The sequence below is a fragment of the Dermochelys coriacea genome, chromosome 19, assembly GCF_009764565.3.
Source record: "Dermochelys coriacea isolate rDerCor1 chromosome 19, rDerCor1.pri.v4, whole genome shotgun sequence".
Lineage (NCBI taxonomy): Eukaryota > Metazoa > Chordata > Testudines > Dermochelyidae > Dermochelys > Dermochelys coriacea.
The window spans coordinates 1,957,084-1,982,956 of NC_050086.2; the positions used below are offsets into that span (position 1 = coordinate 1,957,084).

A 25,873-nucleotide genomic window follows, 5' to 3' on the forward strand; every position below is an offset into this window, starting at 1 on the left:
AGGAACTAAAAAGACAAGGACAATGAGAAGGATGGATGCTTATGGACTATTAGTACGTTTGTAAGAAAATTGAAGATTTGCTCCTCAGATGTTCCAGGCGATGCAGTCGCCGACAGCTGGCAAATAAGAGCGATTGGGGATGAGGGAATAGATCAAACTATTGAAAAGAGAAAAATAAACTCACCGCAGCCTCGTCCCAGCAAGCTGACAGAGCAGCCCGCTTACCTAGTGAATTTCCAGCCCTTTGTCTCTGTCACGGAGGTCATTCAACTCCCGTAACTGCATAACTCCTGGCTGCTTTGCAGCGCCTCTCCCTGCAGCGCTGGGATTCCTGTCACCTCCCCCCATAGGGGTTTTTTTTTTAAATATTATTATTATTGTCCTCGCCCCCATCCCCTTTTCCTGCCTGCAAATAAACTCTGGCTGCAGGGTGCTCAGTCTCTGCCCTTTCCCTTACATCTGGCCTCATTGAATGCCTTCATCCATAGCCTGGCCGGGGCCGGAGGCGCTGCCCAGACGGGTCTCCCTGCTCCAGGCTGAAGTGATGCTGTCAGGCGGCACCCCCTGCAAGGCAGCCCCAGCCTGGCCGAGAGGGGAACTCACGGTCACTGTCCGGGCTGCCGGAGGGGGGCTCCCTCTCCCGCCGGTGCCCCCGCCCAGCCCTCCTGCAGGGACACCCCTCCCCGGGCACCCCACTGCTGCGCCCCCTCCCACCTCAGCCCAGGGCTCCAGGGAGGGGGACAGGCTCGCACGCGGCCGGGAGCAGCCCCCCAGTCTCGCGGACCCTCCCGCGGGTCCCAGGCTGCGCGGGCTCCGCAGCCGCGGCCCCTCTGGGCGCACCGGTGCGCCCGGGCGCAGGGGGGCGAGTGCCCCGGTACCTGCGCGGGGCGGAGCGAGTCCTGCGCCCCCGAGGCCAGGAGCAATTGCCTCTGATTGTCCCCCTCTGACAAGCTGAGTCGCCCGCCTGCCCCTTCCCAGGCCCGGCTGCTCGGGGCTGCCCGCCCCCCGCCTCCCCTGGGGGCTGCTCCTTGGGGTGGGGGTTTTCATTCCCCTCCAAACTCTGCTCCCCGCCCCGTGTGTGCGCGCGTGTCTCTGTGTGTGTGTGTGTGTGTGTGCGCGCGTGTGCGTGTGCGTGTGCAAGACTCCACTCCAGGGCTTTGTGCTCACCAGCGAGAGCATCAGTGGTAGGAGGGGACAGAGGCTCCGGCAGGCTGAGCCGGAGCAGCCAGAGCTTTCCTGCAGGTGACACCCGGCTCGGCCCGGGCACCCAGCCGGCGGGGCCGGGCCAGCGACGCTTCCGCGGGACCGGCACAGCGCGGGCTGCGGCGTCCAGAAGATGAGCCCTGAGCAGCCTCCCCTCGCCCCGGCCTGCCAGCTCCGCCTAGCCCCCGGCTCCCCGCTCGCTCTCGGGCTAGCCCTGAAGTCTTAGGGTCGCGAGGGGACCCCCACGCGTAACTTGCCGGGAGGCGTTTTCCCCCAACGATGCCCCTTTTCTGGCTCGCTCTGCGCAGGGTGTTTGTGGAATACTGGGCAGGGCTCCTGCTTTGCATCTTTGGGGTTCAGGATTCGCATGGGATGCCACATGTCATCCGGATAGGTAAGAGCGGCGGGTGCTGCCCTCCCCCCGGCTCCTCTTGGGGGATGCGGGGGGCTGTTCGCTCTCTGGGGGTGGCTGCTGGCGTGGGAAGGGGCTTGCCCCAGGTCTGCTGTGATCTCTGGCGGCTGCCAGGCCAGCCCAGTGCACTTTCCAAAGGAAGCAGCCCAAGTGCCAGCGCGACCCAGAGGAAAGGAGGCGGCGGGTCCTGTTCGGTGGGGCAGGGAGGGAAGGGGAGAGTCCGAGACCCACCCACTAGTTGGGATGCTCCAGGAGGCTGGGGGCGGTTGGCTGCTGCGGGCACACGAGGCGAGATGTCCGGGGGCAGCTCTGCCGGCCGCGATGGGGCGGGGAGCGGTTTGGAAGGGCGGCAGGACGCTTCGGGGGTTAAAGATGCGCGGGGGGCTTTCGGGGAGATGGCCAGGCACCAGCCGCGGGCTTCTCAGGACTGAGTCGGTGACTGTGGCGAGGGGCAGAGTCGCCCGCTGTGGCTCCCCTCTCTGCTTCCCACGGCAAAGGGGAGCTGGCCAGCGTCCCGCGGGCGCCCCAGCGAGCGGCATGCCCCGGGAAGGGGGCTTTGCAGAAGGGACAGTTTGGGCAGCGGCTTCTCCCCTGCGCGGTGCTGCGAGGGGGGTGCTGGCCTGAGGCTGCCCCAGAGCAGGGGAGGGGCTGTGTGCACACGGTGGGGTGTGTGAAGCTAGGAGTGAGCGCTCGCGGGGGGCTGAATTCAGACTCCCCTTGGCTCTGGCTAGTCCGAAGCGCTCAGTGGGGCGTGGTGAGCAGCTGGGCACTTGCTACTGCTGGGGGGGGGGGAGTCAGCAAACATGCGAGTGCATTGGATTGAACGCAGCTGCTGCTGCTTGTAATTTTATTTTCTTGAGGCTGAGATGTGAAGGGGGGTGGGGAAGTTGCACCCTAAAAGGACGAGCGATCAAATGCTGCGACTCCCACTGACTCTCCGCACATGGCAGCTAAAGCCAAACAACTGGTACTGGCAGCCACGTTTGTTCTGTGGAATAACTGAGGTTATGGGGAGGTTTTACATTTTTAATAATGTTACCTAAAGTAATTGCACAGCCGGGGATGCAGGGGAGAGTCACAAATGCTCTTTAATTAAAAATGCAATTCTGAAGTATAAAGAAAAGGAGTACTTGTGGCACCGTAGAGACTAACAAATTTATTTGAGCATAAGCTTTCGTGAGCTACAGCTCACGTCATTGGATGCATTCAGTGGAAAATACAGTGTAGCTCACGAAAACTTATGCTCAAATAAATGTGTTAGTCTCTAAGGTGCCACAAGTCCTCCTTTTCTTTTTGCGGATACAGACTAACACGGCAGCTACTCTGAAACCTGTAAATTCTGATGTACCTGACTTAAGGAAGGCGCTATTCTCTCTCAGCGCTCAGTCCAATGTACACACAGCGTTTGCGTTTTTTGGTTGTGTGTTTTTGGTGCACAAATCTAGGGTTTTGCTCTCTGCCACATGACACAACTGTCATTCGAGTTTTACAAAGGGACCCTCTGGACCGAAGCTTGTGGCTGAGCAGATGTCAATGGAAGGACTGAAGGGATGAAAACAGAGAGGAACGGGACCTTATTTGCCCAAATGCAACTTAACCGCAGCCCTCACCAATGTCTGTCAGAGGAAAACAAGGTTGTTGGACCACAAATAAAATCCTGCCACTTTAATTTTTTTTAAGTTTCAAATATTTATATATGTATATATATTACAATTTCTTACTTGTTGCCCATTGGATTTTACCTGTGGTAGATCCACTTTGGGATATAAAAATCTCAGAAGATTGGTACATGCTTCAGCACACCTAGCTTAGGGCCTAGGTGTAACCTCTCCACTTATGGAAAGGCTTCAAATGACCACATGCCTTAGCCTGCCCTATGGACTAATGGCCTGAGGCAAGGAGACTGAGCACCTGCTGCTTCTCGGAGTAAGATCCTATGGGCCTGATGCTGCAGTTGTATCCACGGAGGCTCCTGTGCCCGTTCAGATCATCATGGATTCAGAGGGAAGGCTCAGGAGACTCCTGCATGGATCCAACGGCAGAGTCAGGGGGACCTTTGCAGCTTCGCATGCTTCCTAAATCCAGTCTCTCTGGGGTTCTCTGAGGGCAGGTTGTGCACTGAGGAGGCCCACGTGCGAGGGAGCTCCCCAGCCTAGGCTGTGTGAGCAAGGGAAGGGCTGCCACTACCACAGCGCCGTTGTGGGAGTTCAGCGGTGTAATTGCAGATCTATGGCTCTGAAATGCCCCTCTTTACTAGGGTGGTGGAAACTCTGTAGCACAGGGAGGGTGTAGACCCCTGCATGGGCTCCATGATTCTGCGCATCTCCATCTCTCTGTGGAGCAGAACCCCACTGTAGCTAGCCTGACAGTTCTTACTTAGGCTAACTTCCCACTGAAGTTCACGCCTGAGAGGGGACAGGCATCTCGGGTTCCAGTCCTGCAGCTGGATACGGTTGCACAGGTATGCAGAGGTCCAACATTAGCAGATCCAATTGCAACCCTGGGGCATTGGGAGTTGCAACTTGTGATCCAACTATCTCCACTGCCAGGCACCTGCTGCAGCCATGTTGTCCTGAACAAAGGGGCTGTCAGATGCTGACACTCTGACTTGGTAGCGATTTAAGGACTGCACACGGTGTAGGGCAGGGGAGAATCAGGCTCAGTCCCTTGACCCACAATGGCTTGCACTATCATCTGCCTAGCTCACCAGAGCTGCAAGCTGCCCTGTGATTTGCCCGGCCTTCTGAGATACTCAAGCAGACACTTGAAGGGGAGCTTACTGGAGTCACTGGGAGGGAAGGGTGCTCAGCACCATAGAGGATTAGGCCCATGTTCCTGGGACCTCACTGTGGCTCAAGGGAATTGTTCAGCAAGAGACTCCAAGGTTGAGTGATCTCAACCACCCAAGGAAAGTATTTTGTGTTGGAGCTTGAAAAGGCTCCAGGACCTTGCAGCAAGAGTAGAGAAGAAAGGACACTTGACATTCCGGCACTATTAAAAAAAATCATCATGAACTTTCCACCTGGATCATTCTCACTGGTGAAGACACTGTGGGTCTGATTTGCCATTGCCTTGCCCTCCCCTACCCCATCCCAAATGCTGCTGAGACAGATGGGCAGGGTTTTGCTCTCACACTAGCCTGGCATAAATGACCCCACCGTGGGCAGTCTGGTCTTCCTTCCCTGCAAACACCTCTGCCCCCAGCTCCTGTCAGTGGTATTATGGGTTGAATGGAAAGGGCTGTTTTTAATTTCTAAATGTAAAAAAGCCAAACGCCTACCTCTAGCAGAGCCTAACTTGGTTTTGGTCAATTAAGTAAGAAAGTTAAAATGCAGAGAGATGACTGAGGGTCTAAGGAAAGCCACAAATGCCTTAGCACCATTCGTTTAAAATTGGCATAATATTTTCCTCCCCTTGGGTTCAGTTGAAAAATGCAGATTTTTCTCTCTGCATTAATTTGCCTGTCAGTTTGTGCACAGCTACACCGATTCCAAATTCTGCTTTTAATGAGTAGAGTACATTGGGACATGGAAAATTCCTGGAGAGGTAGCCTTGTGCTTTAAAAACAGTCAAGTTTTAAAGGCTAGTTTGGTTTGAAATTAAACTGACAATTGAATATGTGCCATTTGAATTCTAGGGAAGGCATCCAGGACAAGGAAGGGAAGATCTAGAAAGTGTGTGCTCTCTCTCTCTCAGATCCTCATAATGGGGGAAAGGAGAGAGGGAAGAGATTGATAACACAGAAAATACATGCCTTTATTTATTATTAAATGGGAGTTTTCCCCAGCTTTTTCAGTATCTATTTGAATTTTATATGATCCATCAAATATTTTCAAATATTACACAGAAACCTCAGATTAGATCTTCTATACAGTCAAGTGGCTGGATTTATCTCCTAGTTATACTGGGTAAATCCAGCGTAACTCCACTGACTTAAGTGGAATTACTCCAGATCCCCACCACCACCACCACTGAAGAGAATTTAGCCCCCAGTGGTTTGTGATAGTCAGACTCTGGATGTGCATGCAATCAATGGAACTACTCTAGGTAGTAAGTGCTGCACTTGATAATAAGTATTTGCAGCATCATGCTCAATATGTAGTAAAAGCTGCTGCTCTGAATGTGTATAATATGATTAAGCTATTTTAAACAGCATATTTATCTGGCCTTTCTTTTAAATTAAAAAAGCAGCAGCAGCACTCTTCATCAGTGATACACAAGAGCTTGATGCCATCTTGTAATGTCTGAAGTGACTAACCGTAACAATGCGAAGTGTCATTACTGGAGATGACGTCACACTTAGGATTTCAAGCATGTACTGTTTTTAACAAATTAATTTTAGTTGCTTTAGAAACTGTAGAATTATGTCAATGCAAGACCAGAAAACAAAACCTACGTAGATATGAACCAGACAATATGAACGCAAGACTAATAATAAATAATAATATACAAGAGGGAGAGTGAGTGGTAGAAATTAATCCACTATTTGAATGTTTGCAATTTTTGGTTGTCTGGTCTTTTGTTATTATGTAGCACCAGCACTATATATGTCTTGAGCCCTATCCGACTGCCTTAATGTACATGGGTTATCCTACCAGCTTTAGTGGATTACTGCAGTGAATAAGGGCTGCAGGACCATATCTTTTTCTTAAGTGCTCAGTGATATGTAGGTGCAAATTACTTGAACTTGTGCTTTCATTTCTTATATTGTCACCAAAACCCTCAGTACGTACATACCACATCCTCCTCTCTGCATACAGGGAGCTATTGTCTGGAGCGAATTTCATTGTGTTTTCTGAATATTTGAAATGATTCACTTCCCCCTACATTTTTCTTTAGCTTTAAAATTTTTTTTTGGTTACTAAGATTACATTTTTCTTTTTATTTATTTCCATAGATGTTATACTTCAAGCGTGATAGAAGGGCCCAATCCTGTGTCACTGAAGTCAATGGGAATTTTGTCATCTACGTCACTAATAACAGGATTGGGCCCTGACTGAACTTTTAAAGAAACGATTTTAGATAGCTGAATGATAGGGCTTTGTTTCTTATTTTCTCTTTTTAAATTGTGTCGGGTAAGGGAAGAGGTTAGGGCATCGATTGTTTGGGTGATTTGCAAGTAATGCAGGAGAGAGAGACAATTGGATTGTAGTTGGCAGGGGAAAATGATCATTGATTATTTTATATAAATATGTAGAAAATAAATTTGGTGCATAATTATCCTTCCTTGTGAGATCAGCTTTTTCATGGCTTATTATTGTGTGTCTGGGATATTTTTAAAACCAGATTTCTAGTTTCAGCAAAGGAAGTTTTATTTTTTAAACATCCAGATTTCCCTAGGCAAGAGAGATGTCTAACAGCAGGGATCTGCCCTGAATGCTATGGGATTTGTGAAGGCTGCAGGAGGTAATTCTCAGAAAGGCTGGTCAAGTATTATTCTATTTGGCTCAGCTTGATTAATAGTTTGGAGAAATTCTTGTTTCAAAGAGAGGATGAAGGGAAGGGTTAGACTGAATTATTGCAGGGCCATAAAAAAGGAGTTCACAGGTGTGAGGGGTTGCTAGGTTTTGCCTGCCTTTTCCTAAATAGTGTAGTTGCTGGCCCCAAGCCAGTAGGTAACGATTTGTGTTCAGGGGAGTTCCTTGCCCTTAATCCAGGGTGAATATGGGATAGAGTCCAACCCTATTCATCCTTCTATCATGAAAGACTCTAACATCTTATTTACATAGTTATTTTGTATAAGCCTCTCCTAATCCTACACACAGAGACAAAGGGCCAGACTCCAATTAACTCCAGTTTTCTGCCAGTGGAGCCCTTCTGGCTTCAGCAGTGCCGGATTTACACTGGTGTGAATGAGATCAGACTCAACCCCATGCAGTTTGCAGCAACTCTCTCGAGTCCACTGCGACTCAGTGTGTCACTACAGCCGAATAGGCCGGAACACTTGTCTTTGAGTTTGGGAATCACTGAGTGTAAAACAATGAGAAATTTCTTTCAGTGACTGTTGATGCGATGAAACATTGGTGTGTAGGAGCAGACAGAAGCTGAATGAAGATCAATATGTTTCCCCCCACCCCTGGAAGCAAATAGCTTTAGACAAGTGGATTCCTGCCACCTGGGATCAGCATACAGACTTAGAAAACATTAACGTGAGGAATCTTCCCTTCCAGCCAAGCTGACTGCACAAATTCCAGCCATTTTATTCTTTAATGGCTGTGTAAACAGAAAGAACTGAAACTTGAATTTCACTGGGCTGAGTTAGCACGAGTTAGTCAATGCCAGCCCGACTGCAAAATGCACCTTGGCCCAGATTCTGACCCATTTACATAACTGGTGTAAATCTGGAGTGACTCTTTAGAAGTCAGTGGAGTTACTTCCGATTTACAAAGGGGTAAATGAGATCAGAATCTGGCCCCTCTTGTATCAATGTGGGACACAAGCCCCCCCAGGCAAATTGATTTCCTTGGGATTCTCTGCTTGTTAGCACGTTGCATTTTTGCAAGTTAAGACCTTTTTTTAAATCACTTTTCTGCTTTTGTGGCCTTTTCTGTATTTCCAACACCATGCACCCATTGCTCCATCTTTTTATAACTGAAAATGTTATTTCAGATCACAAGATCCTTTGGGTCAAATAGTATATTTTAGTGATTTCAGCAGACTGTACAGGTAGCAGAGTAAACTGTTGGTGGCATATAAATTCTCAATACATTTGAATAACAATATTACTTCTTTATTGCAGAGAAGTCTAATTGTTTGATCTCAGCTTCCTCTTGAGAAACTCACACAGGATAACAGGTTTCAGAGTAGCAGCCGTGTTAGTCTGTATTCGCAAAAAAGAAAAGGAGGACTTGTGGCACCTTAGAGACTAACAAATTTATTTGAGCATAAGCTTTCGTGAGCTGCAGCTCACTTCATCGGATGCATTGGAATGCATCTCTAACGTGCCACAAGTACTCACACAGGATATTAAGATGAAACATGAAAAATGACCCCAGTTAAACACAGGAATAGGAGTACAGCTGAAATAAATATAGCCTCTTGTGTGCAGCAGCTGCTGCTGCTTCCTTGAATGAAACAGACACTTTCTCAAGACTCTGTGTGCACTAATCCATAGACACCTTTGCACAAAGTGAAATTCAGTAGGTTTACGTAGAACTGAAGTGATGCATAAGCCTTGGATGGAGTCTGCATGGGGTGAGTTTCACCACTCAATCCTTAATGGTAATGGGACCATTAACTCTGGTACCAGGTTCCATACGGTCTGTCATGAATACCCTGTAATAAAGGCTGGATTGTTAATTTTGTACCTTGCTACCTACTGTTTTCTACCTGCTGTGGAAACCCCTCCTTCTTATCTTGATTTCTCCTTCTCCAGACCATTTCTGTTTAAAGAACTAAATGAAGGTTGATTTTTAAACCTTCAGCCTACTTATGAGACTTTTAAAAGCCTTTTTGATTCTATAATGCACAGAGCAATAGTAAAACCCAACCAATCTACAGCAAAGCTGTTTCTCTCTTCTTTTTGTAAAATGAGCACTTCTTTAATATGGATAAGGAATTGCATTAAATTAACCGTGCTAAATAAAATGTGGGCTTGCCCCATGATAATCTGTTGCAATATTGCCAAGAAACTGAAAATCTGGCATTTAAAGAGAGCAAATGTTTGTGGAGTGCTTATTCTCTCATTTCAGCAGAGGGCAGTGTTTTTCATTTACAATTCAAGTGCTTTGTAGGTATGGCTGAAAATATGATTTTCCCTACTTCTCTCCTTCTGGCTGTTGAATGTAGCTCCTTCATATTAGCCATCATAGCTAATTTACAACCATTTGCAAGGAAGGGGTTCGCCAAGCTAGCAAGACTACGAGTGTCTCTGATGGAAACATAATATGAAATAAAACCCCAGATTGCAGAGACTATTGGTTGTGAACATTAAGTCTACTAATCCAATGCACTGCATTTCCTCTCTCCTATAATACTATAGATTCTTCTCTCTCTCTTTTCTTGGCTAATGGTTTAATGTAATGCAGTCTCGACAGCTTTTCTTTGCATTCTCAGAACATGGACTGGCCAGAATCTCTGTGTACCACAGATAACAGCTAGAAAGCATCAGAGCCTACTTTAAAAAAACAGACAAACGCAGGAGGAATTCAGCACCTGAAAACAAGGTTAAAAATTTGTGCTACTGGCAGTGTTGCCAAATGGAATATATGTGGAGTCAGCAATAAGGGATTTTTGCTGAAGCAGATAGGCTGAGTTTGGTCCTAAAGGTATTTGTATCTAAGTTTGCTGAGACTCTGCATCTACGTCTGTCTGTCTGTACTGCCTTTGAGGGATGTTGGTGATCCATCATGACACGTTGTGGGGTGCTCTCTGTCTTAAAACACACAAGAGTGTTCGCTCTTTGAGCAAGGACTGCCTTTTCTTGTGTTGGTGCAACACATGCCACAATAGAGCCCTGGCCGGATGGCACATCTGAGTACTACTGCAATGTTTAATAACAACAACAAGAGGGTATTTGTTAGTCTGAACATTAAATCAAATCCAAAGGTGACATCACAATCAGGAGAGCTTTAAGCATGGGGTAGGCCCAGTTCTGTACTGCATCTTTATTCTAATGACAGCATTCTGCATTCATTCTACTTCGGATTTTCTCTTCTAACCCCCCTTTCCAAAACCTCTGTTCTCACTATTTATGTGCACCAGTCACCACTTATGTCACACGTCAGCAGCGTCCAGAGCCTCCGCATGCTGCATTGTGAAGCTAGGAACATTCTTCTTTATGTTACAATTTTATTTCTTTAGCTTTCATTGCAGACAGGGAAGTTTCACATGCCAAGTGTAACCTGAGATGTTTAATCATCTCTGGTGCATTGAAATCCTCAGGCCCAGGGAGACACTGTATATTCTGCTACAACTTGATAATTTTACGGCACAAATATATTGCCATCGACTGAGCTGGTTTGTTCTGACAAGAAGAGAAGGTGGCTCTGATCAATAAAAAGCAGGATTTTCACATGTTGCCTGATGGAGCTGTGGCATGAATAATTCTATGACTCAGCTCGATTTTCTCTACTGATATGTCCAATTATTCTTCCTTTGAAATATAATTTAAAGAGATACTAAAGCAAACAGCAATTAGCAGTGATAAAAGGCTACACTACCATATCATTATTAAACAAGTCTATTACACTAGCACTCAGATGCCCCAGTCAGGATCAGGGTCCTATAGTGCTCAGCACTGTACACACATGAAGACACATTCACCGCCCCAAAGAACTTACACTCACAAGTCTCTTTTCTAGTGCTTCCAAATGCTAGAGTGCCAGCCAAGCATGGGTTACAAAGATAGCAACAAGTTTTGGAAGTGCCATAAACTCTCCGGCTTCAGAGTATGAACTAACTTTTAACTCAGGGGATCAGGAAGGCACTCATCCAAGGAGCAGGTTATCCCCTAACACCTACTGTGGTGTTCCAGTTTCCTGCGCCTTCCTCTGAAGCAGCTGGTGTTGGCCACTGTCAAAGACAGGATACTGCACTAGGTGGACCCCGGTGTTGATCCAGTCTGGCAACTCTCATGTTCCTGTGTTTAATGATGCAGAACCTGCCTGGGATCTGAATGCCATACTAAGAGACAGGCTTTCTTAGTTCATATCACATATGGAGTGAAGCAAAGGCCCATAGGCACAGCATAGTGTGCAGAGAGCAACCCTCCCCCTTTGTTCTTTAGTTCACGGTGACATTCAAATGCAGTCACTGCAGCACAATGCTGTCAGACTTTCCTCCAGCAGTTCCTTTCCAGTCTGTGCCATTTATCTACTTCCTGTTGACTAACCATCTCTATGCATCTGCTCTGAGCTTTGTCCTCTCACTCCTCTGGCCTGACCCAGTGAACGGCAGCACACATGGAATCCACAATTTCCTTGTGATGCGAAGCCCCACAGAAACACCTCAAACTTCTTGCTGGGCTGAAGGTTCCTCATCCTCTAGCTCATGGCTGGTATTGCTGGGAAAATAAAGTTAGTCAAGGGATCTCCCTCCTCCTGGGTGAGTGCCAGCACAAGGCTTCGAAAACCAGCGGTTCCCCCTTCAGTCCTGAGGGCTGACGTAGTGCCCAGATCTTGTGCCCGGGGTGAATTTCACCCCCTATCCACTCTGCTAGCGGCAAGAATGAGACCCGTGTGTTCTTGCTGGGTTAAAGTGTTTGTGCTTTAGTTGCAAAGGGCTTGTGAACATTTATTCCAGTCTTCCTGGGCAGCTGGACCATTCTACTCTGCTCACAGGCCCGCACCACTCTAAAGAAAATATGCCTCTGAATCCCTGAAATTACATCAGAATCTGGAGTTACAAAGGGGGAAAGCAAAGTTTTTCTGTAGTTGCTTAAGGCTTTGCTCATTTGATTTTGAACATTCAGGAAGGCAGCGTGGCCTAATGGATAGGGCACTAGACTTTAGCTCAGGAGACCTGCTTCAATACTTGGCTTTGCCACTGAGTGACCTTGGGCAAGCTGCTTCACGGCTCTGTGACTCAGTTTCCCCATCTACAAAAGGGGGATAATGATACTGACCTCCTTTTTAAAGTGCTTTGAGATCTGCAGTGGAAAAGTGCGGTGATCTCTATTGTTAGTTATACACTACTATATATGTTATACTGAAGGCCATTGTCATAGAATACTTCTGAGAGTCACGTTACAGATGAATTACGCTTTAAGGATGCACAGTTCACGTCTGAGTGCTTTGTGATTTTAAATGGAAAATTTGGATTATGTTAATTCACCTAGAATCTTTTAACTGGTGCCTGATGCTGGAAGTCTATCAGTTACTGAGCTTTATTGAATTGTTTTTTACCACCACATGTGAATCAGGTTACCTGGCAGGGGAGTGCTCAGCTGTGGGGGTTGGGGGAGGAATCAAACTTGGCGAGGAGACTAAAAAGCACCCAAAAAGTGTTGCGGGGAGGGGCAGAGTCATTCTGAAAGGGCTGGGGAGACTCTGAGCACAGGGCAGATGAGAGGTTTATGCAGTCCGTTCAGAGAACTGTCAGGCAATGAGGTTATGGGCAAAAGCATGGGAAGAGAATGTCCCCCTGGTGATCATACAGTTTAAAATAATGAGCTGGAGAGGGCTCCTGTGGGAGTAGTGGATGAAATTCTGAAGCCATTGACACAATGCTTAATCAAGCTAAAGTAAAAGAAAAGGAGGAAGATACAAGATTCCTGGCTGCCTGAATAGAGGTTCCCAATGAGTGGGAGGCATGTCGTCTGGCATTATAAAAGAGCCGACTGTAAAGTGACTGCAGAGTTGAAAAGACCACGCTACCTAAGGTGAAGGGGCAGTGCAACTGAGAAAAGCTGCAACGATCTTTGTGATACACAAAAGCTGGAGAAACCTGGACTCAGGTTCCCAGTTATGATTCGTTCCCTTTACTCCAGAAGCATCTGGGGGCAGGTGGCTGGCAGGGACAGCCCCGGGGAATGCTCCCCCAACCAGTGTAATGAGGGTGTGAATGGCTGTATGCTAGCCCCCAGTGGGAAGGTGTGGTGGGGGACCGGAGGTGGCTAGTTGGAGTTGAAAGGGGGTACAGCCATAGAGGGTTGTCAACTCTGACTGAAGCTATTCTGGGAGATTTTTTACTCCAACATGACAATGTCATTTTCTTAAAATAGCCTATTACAATTTCCTGGATTGCTTTCAGTAGTCATTGGGAGATCAATGCTGATTCCGAGAGACTCCAAGCCAATCCTGGAGGGATGGTAACCCTCCAGCCATGGTGCTTTGCACTTTGGTTATTCTGGTTGTCTAAAGCAGGGGTAAAGTACAGCAGCCCTGGGGGCTCTGGTCATCCCCCTCCTCCAGGCCCAGAATTTGGGAGGTGCAAAGGAGGTTAAAGTTCCTTTAGCCCCCAAGTCTGCTGGGCCGTATCTCCTGAGAGGCAGAGCTCAATCTAGCCCCAGCTCTTGTCCCCTACTTATTTAGACAGTGGCAGGCCTTCAGTCTGCTTTTTTCGCTTTGAGATCTAGATGGGGAGGATTTATCGGCAATTCACTGAGGAATCTAACCCACAGATTTATAAGGCTCCAGTCACCTGGTTATATAAATAACAATATACAGTTCTGAAGGAAACTCAGTGGGGCAGATGCTGGACCCAGCACAGGGTTAAAAAATGGAGACTGAAGAATATTCTTAGACTTTGAGCATTTTAGGGCAGGGACCACGTTTTCCAATGTACTCATATGGCCCCTAGAACAATGGGGCCCTGATCCCACCTGGGACATCTGGGCACAGCTGTGATATCACTATTTCAGAATAATTTGCATGAAGAAATGTTATGTGAAATTAGAGAGGGCAAAGCCAAATGGGCTTCACGCAACCTCTCCTTGTTTGTAATCCTAGTGGTTTATGAGGATCATCTTTATGTAACTCCTTTATGGGGGAAACAAGATGTCACTGTCTGGCAGCAGTGCAGTGCACTCTAGCTCATTAGATCAGGAAAAGAATCTAGACCATTAATTATTTCCAATTTACTTCTTTTTTTATGGTCTAACAAACAGGAAGGTTTGTCATATCAGCTCCAAAGAGGCGGATGTTTTTCTCTTGAGATGCGTTAATCCCAGTTTATGTCTGCTGGGATGATTTGGTATCACAATGATCACCTGAAACAAAAACAAAACAACCCCCGAACAACACCCCAAAATAAAAATAGGCCCCTTTAAAAAGTTTTGTGGGTAGCGGCTGTCTCCTGCCTGCCTGTGCCAGACTGATTCACCCCCACACCAAAACACGGGATATTTGCATCTTGGATTAGCTGGATGAGAAATATTTGTAGAAGTTAATTTATTGCTAGTGAAAAGAGCCAGGTTATTGACCCTGGAGACAGAGGCCCTCTGCACACTCTCAGAACAAGTCCAGCTCCCGCAGAGGGGGATGATGTGTGTCTCTGCCTGCCGGCAACATACTTTAGCTTTATTCGCTTCTCTTCTCTTCTAGTTATTTAGGCCCAAATTCAGGAAAACATCTCCATTTTAACCCATGCTCAACCCACCTGAAATCAATGGATCTTATGTACTTATCTAATTTCAAGCATTTGCTTATGTGCTTTTCTGAATCTGGGATTTATATTCCACCCAGCACTATGGGATCTAACTACCAATCATGCCTGGATGAACCACCTTTAGGGCTGTCCAGTCTCCTGATATATGGTGGTGCCGGGCACATCACAAATGCTTGTTGAGACTGATCAGCCAGAATGAGCCTTCAGTCCTGACTAACTGCTCAGACTGAATATAAGAATGTCAATTCATGCCATGATAGTGGTTTGTGATGTCCAATAAGAACTGGACTGAGACTGTAATGGGGTATTGGCTGGTCCTTGGGTGGTAATGACATTTGCTCACTCCAGCATGGCCTTTATCAAACAGGGGCCTTAGAGATGAAAGGCCCAAGCCTCTGAGCCAGCCATAGGAATGTGTCATTCTAAAAACACTAGTTGTAGAACAAAAACCAAACATTTTTAAAGACCTAAGAGTGCAGCATGATGAGAGAACAAATGTCTGTTGCAGGTTGTTAAATGACTGTCATTTCTTACATGTCTCTTACAATGAAACAGTAAGTAAAATATGGAATAACCCACAAATTTAGCTGAGTTATAGTGTCTGTTGGGATTGAGTGTTAGACCTGTCAGTTACTTTTCGCAGCAAATTCAGAACACTCAGAAGTAAGTCACAGTAGTAGTTTTAAAATCCACCATCTGGCTGTGAAATAGAAACTTCCCCTGCTAGAAACTACAGCTGTGTGGGTACATATCTTGCGTAATTTTTCCAATGGCTGCAACAGAAGTAGTACTTTATAAACTGGATTGATTTGCCGATGACTGGAAGGAATGCTCACAGCACATGTTCAGCAAAGGATTTCAGAGTCGATTTTCAAAAAGGCTGAAAGGCCCAGCCTCTCTTTCTGCAAGAGCATGTTGCACGTGGAGAATTTGCACCTGCATTTTTGCATTTGCAAAATGAATTTCACATGCAAAACAGAGTAATTTTCTGCTCTAGCTGACTTATTTCTCTCTCTTGCTGGTGTAAAACTGTCCTTGCAAAAGGGAAACTGGCCTTTTGAAAATTTGGCTTTTAACTCTGCCGGACAAGGACAACATATGCCTCCGTCTGTGGTATTTGAAAGGGGAGATGTAAGTCTTCCCACTGCCAGAAAAAGCTTCTCTTGTAAGTTGCACAGGTGCTACTGTGAAATCTGAATGTCTTTGATTCAAATCTCACGTGGGGGTAAATTATTCACCCCTTATATGTCCTGTAGGAAGACAGGCCAGTAACTCCTCCAATGAATATTAAATCAGAAGAAATCTATTCTTGTTTCTAGAACTATTTGTATCTAGTATGTAACTTGAGAGCATTTTGGAAAAAGCAACAAGACACTGAAAGAAGTTTTTTGGTTAATATTCTAATATGTGTGCAGGTGAAAGGTTCCATAGTCTCTACTGTGGAGAACATAAGAACAGCCATATTAGGTCAGACCAAAGGTCCATCTAGCCCAGTATCCTGTCTTCTGACAGTGGCCAATACCAGGTGCCCCAGAGGGAATGAACAGAACAGGGAATCATCAAGTGATCCATCCCCTTTTGCCCATTCCCAGCTTCTGGCAAACCGAGGCTAGGGACACCATCCCTGCCCAGCTTGGATAATAGCCATTGATGGACCTATTCTCCATGAACTTATCTAGTTCTTTTTTGAACCCTGTTATAGTCTTGGCCTTCCCAACATCCTTTGACAAGGTGTTCCAAAGGAGAATGAAGAAATAATTACCCCCACAACCTCAGACATTCTCTTATAGGCTCTCCCTATGCCTTAACCCCCTTCCAGTGTCTACAGCATGACCTGTAGGGACCACCCTGGCCATAAAACAATTCAGTGTCCATGGCCATTCTGTCCTTCATCTATTCTGCCCTTGGCTGTTCTGCTGAGGCTTCAAACAAGGCAGCTAGCTGGGATAGTGACAGCCTTGAAGAACTGGGCTGAGATGACAGCAATCTCATTTCGAACAGGGCACCAGAGCAGACAACATATGGCAATTGTTTTCAGTCACAGGCAAAAAGGGTAGAACTGGGCCAGTTCCTAGGCTGACTGAAGTCAACAGAGATTCTTCCATTGGCTTTAATGGGGATGGCTTGTGACCTGGAGACTTGAGAGGTAGCCAGGTGCTGTAGTTCCTGATTTGCTGACCCATTTGAATCCTCTCCTCTGGCTCCTGAAATGGGATGGGCAGTATCAAAGTATCAATGGGCAGTATCAAAGGCTGTTCCCCAGGAAAAAAACATCCCTCTGTTAGGAATTTCCTCTCTAAAATATACCTGTTACCTTGGCCTTTGCTCTCATTTATTAGCACTGTTATTAGGCATTTGCATTTCCAGAGAGTTCTTAAAATGCAGCCATTCCTTGCTTGGTTTGTTTGAGCAGGGAGCTGGATGGAGACACGGGGCAGAACTCCCATTGGGAGTGAGCAAGGGAGAGACTCCCAAACTCTCCTGGCTGGACCCCCCCCCTTACTGATAGATTGGCAGGTGGGTTCCTACCCTGGCTTCACTCACCAGACACCATCTTCTCTCTGTCTTGCCTGGATTTTGCCTTTTTTCTCCTTGGTTCGCTGCTGCTCTTACTGTTTGTTACCCTCCCCCCATTCCTTGTTGAAGGGCTACGTGCCCCTGGGGTGGGCTGTCATTGGTGGCTTGTTGGTGTCCAGGAGGAGTACATTCTCCTAGCTGAGTCCTGTGAGAGCCTGGGGCCTCTGCCATGCAATCCTTCCCAGAAGGCATCCAGTGCTCTCCATTGGCTTCAATGGGCTGTGGATCAAGCCCTCCGCAGTGTCACATTTGCTGCGGGAAGCAGGATAGACTTGGGGCCATGCAGCTTTGTGTGTCCGTTGCTCCTTTCTGACCTCCCTGGGCTAGACCAGGCCCCTGAGGCGGGAAGTGCTGCAGCACAGAGTCCTGACTAGAGACTATGGGTTTCAGCCTCTGGGACTCTGACGCCCTCCCTGTGTAATGACAGAGCAGTATCTGTGTACCTGTGCACCTGCCAGATACGTGCTGCACAATACAGTTATTCCGCTGAAACCCTTCTGCTGGCCACACAGCTTCAGGAATGTACTTCTGTGACTTAACACTGCAGAGATCCAAAGTGATATTCATCCATTGGACATGTAGCAAAAGATACATAACGATTAACCTTATAAGCTGAGGCTTTTCCTTGCCTGCCTGAGACAGTGACTTCCTTCCCCAGATCTGAAGATGAACTCTGTGTAGCTCAAAAACTTGTATCTTCCATTAACAGAAGTTGGTCCCATAAAAGATATTGCCTCACCTCCTTGTCTCTCTCATATCCTGGGACCAACACAGCTCCAACAGCACAGAGAACGGGTAAACACTAAAAAGTTAGGTCGGCCCAGCGATGTCACTCATGGGTAGCGACGTAGTTAGGCCAACCTAATGCCTGGTGTAGACAATGCAAGGTCGATGGAGGAATTCTTCCACTGACCTTGCTACTGCCTCTCATGGAGGTAGATTACCGATGCTGATTGGAGAACACTCTGCAGCTGTGCCGCTGTAGCATTTCAAGTGTAGGCAAGCCCCGGAACAGATTTGTAATATTTTTGTCTCTCTCTTTTTCTAAAAAAACCACACTGGATTCAGCGTAGAGAATGATTTATTGAATAATCAATTTCCTTATCTACCTAATACTTTGAAGCAATGCATCAATGCCAGATAATCAATCTAGACTGTGAGTGTGTGTGTGTGTTTGTCCAGTGTGTCTTGGTGTATCTTTGTCAGGACAAACGAAGTTTTCATTTTCATGTTATTCCTTTTTTCCCCCTATGGGTTTTGTTTATGGTGCATAAAGGAACATCACGATGTTATATTACGCCTTACAGGTTTTACAGGGCAGGAGAGGGTTATGCAGTACGAATATAAAGGGCAATGCTATAATGCAGAGGCCAGCGAGACATTCTTAAACACAGAAGGATACACAGGAAGGTACGGAGATAAATCTAGGCAGATTACCATCCCCAGGTGTCATTCCCATTTATGGAGAGAGAAGATATTTGGTAAAAAGAAAAGGAGTACTTGTGGCACCTTAGAGACTAACAAATTTATTAGAGCATAAGCTTTCGTGAGCTACAGCTCACTTCATCGGATGCATTTGGTGGAAAAAACAGAGGAGAGATTTATATACACACACACAGAGAACATGAAACAATGGGTTTATCATACACACTGTAAGGAGAGTGATCACTTAAGATAAGCCATCACCCACAGCAGGGGGGGGAAAGGAGGAAAACCTTCCATGGTGACAAGCAGGTAGGCTAATTCCAGCAGTTAACAAGAATATCAGAGGAACAGTGGGGGGTGGGGTGGGGGGGAGAAATACCATGGGGAAATAGTTTTACTTTGTGTAATGACTCATCCATTCCCAGTCTCTATTCAAGCCTAAGTTAATTGTATCCAGTTTGCAAATTAATTCCAATTCAGCAGTCTCTCGTTGGAGTCTGTTTTTGAAGCTTTTTTGTTGAAGTATAGCCACTCTTAGGTCTGTGATCGAGTGACCAGAGAGATTGAAGTGTTCTCCAACTGGTTTTTGAATGTTATAATTCTTGACGTCTGATTTGTGTCCATTCATTCTTTTACGTAGAGACTGTCCAGTTTGGCCAATGTACATGGCAGAGGGGCATTGCTGGCACATGATGGCATATATCACATTGGTAGATGCGCAGGTGAACGAGCCTCTGATAGTGTGGCTGATGTGATTAGGCCCTATGATGGTATCCCCTGAATAGATATGTGGACAGAGTTGGCAACGGGCTTTGTTGCAAGGATAGGTTCCTGGGTTAGTGGTTCTGTTGTGTGGTGTGTGGTATATATATATAAGATATTTGGTGTAACTCATGCTCCAGGTCACTCAGCTGCACTCTCTGAATCTGCTTTGCATTCTGGGCCAGTTACATTTTTCTTTGCCTGTCCTGTGTCCTCTGCCCTGGCATCTTATCCTGTTCTCCAGAGGGTCTGCTATGCCGTGTGCTCAGAGTGCGTAGAATTCACCCCCGTGCAGAAGGGCTACCACAATTCCACACCACTTAGGGGGTGACTAGGTCTTGCCTAAGCCTGTGGTTGCAGTCAGTGGACAGGAACTGACCTGCTTCTTCAGCAGGAGGGGCCTCCTAAGACTTTTATGGACAAAGACAGTCTGATTCCCTGTGTCTAATGAAAGGGGGAATCAGGAAAATGAACCATGGGAGGAGGCAAAAAGAGTGAAGCTTGCAAAGAAAGAGGGGAAGGGAGGAACTGAGGGGTGGGTTTGATCAGAATGGAGGTAGGATGCGAATTCTCCTCAAGTTCAAGGTTATCTGCAGCTGGGATTCTAGTTCATGCCTGTTAGAAGGCCTTCTGGAGCCTGGGTTTCATCTATGCTGCTACATTGCTGGAGGCCCACCGCTTATTTCTTCCTGCTCTCTGAGCTGGCTGAGCGGCAATGGACTTGCCGTTGCATACGTTCATTTGTCATTTTCCACGTACCAGATTCCATGTAGTGCGAGGGTACCAGGTCATTTGCATGGCTGTGCGCAGAGACAGCATGTTCTAGTGCAGTGAACTGAACACTGGCCCAGATGTATGGATTCTTGTTTCTAATCCCACCTCTGCCACTCACCTGGTAGGTGTCCCGGGGCAAGGCACTTAATGTCCCTTGTGTCTCTGTTTTCCTACTAACAAAACAGGAATACTACCTCACAAGTGGGCGTGACTGTTTATTTGCACAACTGTGGGGATTTGAGGCACCATTGTGCTGGGCATAGTAAGAGACAGTCCCTGCCCCAAAAGAACTTACAGTCTAAATAGGCAAGCCAGAGGAAAGGACTTGTCCAGGATCCCACAGTCAGAGGTTAGAGCCAGGAATAGAACAACCCAGGTCTGCTGACTACCAAGCCAGTGCCCGCTGCACTGAGCCACACTGCCTCTCTCATTCAGCTCCTTTGGGGATGAACTCAAATTCATACAGTGCCTTGAAAAATGCAAAGCACTATATAAATGCTAAGAATTACTGGCACAGTATAGTATTTATTTTTGCCAAATGCTATTGGAAACATTCTTATTTCTTGTCAGAACCTGATTAAAACTAAAAAGTAAAAGCTCTTGGTAAAGCCAAACTCCCTGCAACAGATTGGACTCATCCATGGGATGCATATTTTGTTCTCTTTTGCACCTTTTTTTAAATTTGAAAACCCAGCAGAATTGCCACTTTTTAATTTTCCAACATCCTCAGGCAGAGGGACAAACAAATATTCATTTTTTCACACCCATAATTAAAAGCATCACCCAGGAGATAGCACTCCACTTAGAGGGGACAAGTGAAGTAGAATTCTATGTATTCAAAAAGAATAGCACTCTCTGAGCCTAGGTAGAGTTTTCAGGTGAAATCCCGGCCAATTGACAAAACTCTGATCGACTTCAATGGGGGCAGGATATCATCTATCTTGGGTATTCGAAAGCCCTCCATAACTATAGTAACTGAACACCTCACAATCTTTAGCTCCCCCCCCACATCTGAAGCAAGGCAGTGTTGCTATCCCATTGTATAGATGGGGAATTGAGGCACTGAGAGACTATGGGACAGATTTACAAAGGTATTTAGGCACCTAAAGATTGCACTCAATGGGAGTTAGGCGCTTAAGCTGCTTAGGTGCTTGTGTAATCCCACTAGGCACCTATCTGCATCTTTAGGCTCAAAAATACCTTTGTAAATCTTGCCTTAAGGGACTCCCCCAGGATGTTTGTGGCAGAGCAGGGAATTTAACACAGGGCTCTCTTCTATCCTTACTGCTTCAGATGGGTTGGATGATTTGTGCCTTCCCAGGCTGGATGTAGGGACATAGTTCAGAACTCATGAGCTCAGCAGTGTTACTGACAAAGATTCATTTCTTTAAAAAGGACATACAGGCAATAGAGGATGCCAGTCCATGAATCCCGCTTTATGTCTTTTTAAGAGGGGAAAATACTATATATGCTATTTCCTGAGTATCTCCCCAACTCTTGTGCAAACATACCCAGGACATAAACCCTTCCAGCAAAGCGAGATGAATGCACCAGGGACTCAGGTAGAAAATAAGAGTCTCCTGGAACCCTGCAGGCCAGCACAGATGTGTAGAGCATGAAGGTTTCTGAAGCTGTGTGTTCATTGCTCTAATGCTCCCAAACTCACACTCCTGTCAGGGCAGCAGGACACTACACTGGGCAATAATATAATCAGTGTGGGAACACTGGCCAACCAAATGCTTGGTAAAGGCTTAAATGCTTCTATTTTTCCCTCTATATTTCTATAGGCTTCAAAAAAAACAAGCCCACTGGTGGAAAGGGCAAGATGGCTGGTTCTAAATCCAAGCAGGAGGAAGATACTGGAGACAGCCAGCATTGTGGAAGCAGTGCATGAGGACACAAAAGCATCTGATATCAGCTGGGCTTGGGTTTAGAAATGCTTTTAAGAATATTGCCCTCTTGTGGGACCTGAATGAATTCTGCTTTCAAGTGATTGCAATCAAGTGAGGTGGATTTAATGAGCCCAAGTGGGCAAGGCCTCAAATTTATGTTTAATCCAAAGGACTTCACCTTGTACAGAGCCTCCTAGCACTTGGCTAAGACACCACCTCAACTGTACGGTGAATGGGGAGGAGAGAACATCTCTCTAGTCACTAACAGCACTTCCTGCAACTCCTTGGTGGGCTCCAGCCAGCTGGTATCATGTAAGCTCTTTGGGGCAGGGACCCTCTCTGTGTTCGGTGTCTGTAGAGCTCCTAGCTCAATGGCAACTTGGTCTATGCCTGGGGCTCCTAGGAATTACCACAATACAAATAAAAATAATTATTCAAAACCCTCTTCTCCTGCTATGAGATTCCCTTTAAAGGCATTGTACGGCTGTAGTGTATTTAAATGCAAGTCAAAATCTGCTCTCTATGGGCAGCAACATGTTTCACTCTTCATATTAATTCTTCAAATCTGTTAAAGATGTTCCCTGTTCTTAGAAACTTTGAAGATTTATGAATTATGTGTTGGCTGCATATGATATCCCCCAATCCCCCCCCCTTGTATGTACACCCATACTGCTAGTGGCACTCAATATCCTCAAAGACCCATTTGTGCCTCACAGGGAAACGAGAGACCATTTTAATTCCCACCACCATATTTTCTGTATTTCCCTTCCAACATAATTTATTTCTGTAAGACCAAATCCTGCAGTGCTTAGTTTGATAAAACTCCAAATGAGATCAGTGGGCATTTTGCTTGAGGAAGGCTCCAAGATTTAGCCTATAAATATTTAATGGAATTAGGATGTTTTGTTTCTTTTAGGATTCCAGTGCTTATCCCTCACCTGACTGAAGCCTCTGCTTGTGACATCATAGTTCATTGCAATGGAAAGGACCATAATGTCTCAGAAAGGTAAAATTCACCCTGGGCAGGGGGCCAGCCCCAAACCTATGAACCTCTTTAGTACCATGTAAACACTCAAATTAAGATTTTTGCTGGCCCTCTGCTTGGGATGAATGTCATCCAAACAGGATTAGGATCTCAGATGTAGATGTAGTTGATGAACTGTCAGATCTCACTTGCCCTTTAAATTCAGGGGAATTATAAATAAAAATCCCAAACAGAATCTGTCACCTCAGCATTCCTCTGTCCTCCCCAGAATTCTTTACCAATGATGTTTCTTATTAGGCAACATTGGTTTTGTACACATGCCCATTAATTCATAAACTGTTTGGTTGATGATTAGTTAAAATAAGCTCAATATTTGTTTTACGTTTTAAATATTAATGTAATGTTGGTTATTTGAGTTTGGAGCGGAGGAACTTAAAATACTTTCTTTTCATCAATACTATATTACATTTTGAGTGCTGAGGCTTCTGGGGCTGGATCTATTTCTCCCAATTAGAAGGAGAGCAATAGCATACTAAAATCTCTAACCCAACCCGATTTGCATATCATTAGCCATAATGCTTTACATTATGAGTTCACATTTAATTTTACTTTTTGGAGGCAATTCTAACCTAAATAAATTTCTCTCTCTCTTTCTCCAAGAATCTGACACTTTTTTCCCTTCCTGCTTGAGACAACAGCTGAGCCACACAAATGAGCCACAGGAAAGCCACATGACAGTTGTTGGGATTTAGTCTTGCTTAAATATTAGCTTCACTTTGCTTCCACTATAATTCTCTGAATGCCATCCTCTCAAATCCTCATTTTGCAAATTACCCAAACTCTATTCATCAACCTCATGCCTCAAAAATAGAGAGAAGAAATTAATACAGCTTAAGTCTTGGGCAATCTCTCCTTTTTCCTGTTGAAAGAATAAATTGGATCCATTTGCTTTCTTAGTAGCTGGTCAAGATTTTTGTTCATAGATGCAGGGAAATAGAATAGGCTTAAAAGTAGCCATGTTGATACAGGTTTCAGAGTAGCAGCTGTGTTAGTCTGTATTCACAAAAAGAAAAGGAGGACTTGTGTCACCTTAGAGACTAACAATTTTATTTGAGCATAAGCTTTCGTGAGCTACAGCTCACTTCATCGGATGCATTTGGCATCCGATGAAGTGAGCTGTAGCTCACGAAAGCTTATGCTCAAATAAATTTGTTAGTCTCTAAGGTGCCACAAGTACTCCTTTTCTTCATGTTGATACAGTATCACTATTTTCTCAGACAAGCAACTAACACGGACAAGAACTGGGCTAATTATTCCAATGTCAGTTATCAATGTTGCAAGTGCAAAGAATGGAGATGACAATACCAGATGTATGAAATCATTTTTCTTCAGGAGATCATTAATTCAAAGCACAGTAATCCTTACAGCAATGGCTCTAATCACGCTACCAACCTGTACAAGAGAGCGCTGGTTTTGATATGCAGTAGGACTGGTCAGCACCATGGACAGTAGTAAATCACAATCCTCCAGTCTCCCTGGCGATGACCTTCAGTTTTCATAGCTCTGATCCTAGGGGCTGTCACTGTGCTTGGCCCTGGTTTCAGGGGCTGAGGTGTGGTGCGAACAGCCAGCCCTTTTACCCAAGTGAATTATCTGGCATGACACTTGATCGGAATCCTCAGGAAAAAGGGCTTATCTGCTGTTCCTCCCTTGATGGAGCAACACCAGTCCAAACGCCTAAGGTGAATGTGCTGTTCTGGTGCAAAATCAGTAATTTACTAGAGCGTGTTGCACCAGTGCAAAGCGGGTAACTTACTAGAGTGTGCTGCACCAGTGCAGAAAGGGCAATTAACAAGGCTTTTGTGTAAATCCACCTGCATTAATGGTTTGTGGCCATATAATGCATCAGTATAAGTACATCAATGCAAAGTTCCCTAATGTAGACAGGCCCCAACTCTAAAAGGGGCACCATGTATCCATTTTGGCCCCATTCTGTACATGTATTAAATTATCTATCAATGTATCTATCCTTGGCACTAAAATGCCTGTTATTCTGGCATCTAAACATATAACATGTTTAATGTTGAGACATAGTTCCTGGGGCACATAATATATGGGAGAAAACTGGGCTTTTTAGAAATGGCAGGGAAAAGTTTCACAAGAAATGTATTGAAATTTTAAATTTAAAAAAAGCCATTGACTGCTCTAGTTGGTTGAAAAACAGCAGAGACATTTTTGTGAACAGTTTCCAAAATAATTCACAAAATATTTCAACCCACTCTAAGTAGGATAAATCTCACTCTTAGAAATAGAGATGGGTGAGAAAAATCCATTAATGATTACTACACATATTTAGCAAGCAGGCCAACTGAAACCCTGCACTGTTCATGCAGGGGAAACTCATATCTTCAGTGGGAGTCTTATCTGTGGGAACCCTTCAGGGCTCTGGCCCTAAAGATAAAGAACAGGAATTAGACAAGATGTTCTGTAACAGTCAGGAGTGATTCAGTGGGGCTGAACGGCAGGCTGATGGGCTGAGCTAGCACTATAACACAGGTTTATTTGGCCAGTTTTCGGTTGTAAAATTCCTCGCAAATATGCCTTTCATTTTGACCTTGATGTGAGTTTCAAGAGGCCAGTGTTGGGTTTTGAGGGGCTGCAGTCCTTTGTACACATGCATGGCAGAGTTGTTATCATGCCTGAAATGGCCAGAGATCTTTGCTATTTTTGAACAAATTAATTCTCACCAAAGCCACTAAAATGTCTGACCTCAAGTGTCTCCATCCCTCTGGCTTT

At 45.6% G+C, this 25,873-nt stretch overlaps 1 protein-coding gene across 2 annotated transcripts in view; it reads left to right on the forward strand.

Moving 5' to 3' along the window:
- The first annotated feature begins 1,007 nt into the window (after positions 1–1,007).
- The window catches only part of GRIK3 (glutamate ionotropic receptor kainate type subunit 3), a 239,058-nt gene continuing 214,192 nt past the window's right edge, over positions 1,008–25,873 (forward strand). Inside the window, exon 1 of one of the 2 annotated variants that reach the window (XM_038377762.2) lies at positions 1,008–1,597. In XM_038377762.2, coding sequence (XP_038233690.1) covers positions 1,483–1,597 — 115 coding nt within the window. In that variant the 5' untranslated portion in view covers positions 1,008–1,482. The remainder of the gene's footprint in view (positions 1,598–25,873) is intronic. The other variant, XM_038377763.2, reaches the window with a different exon arrangement.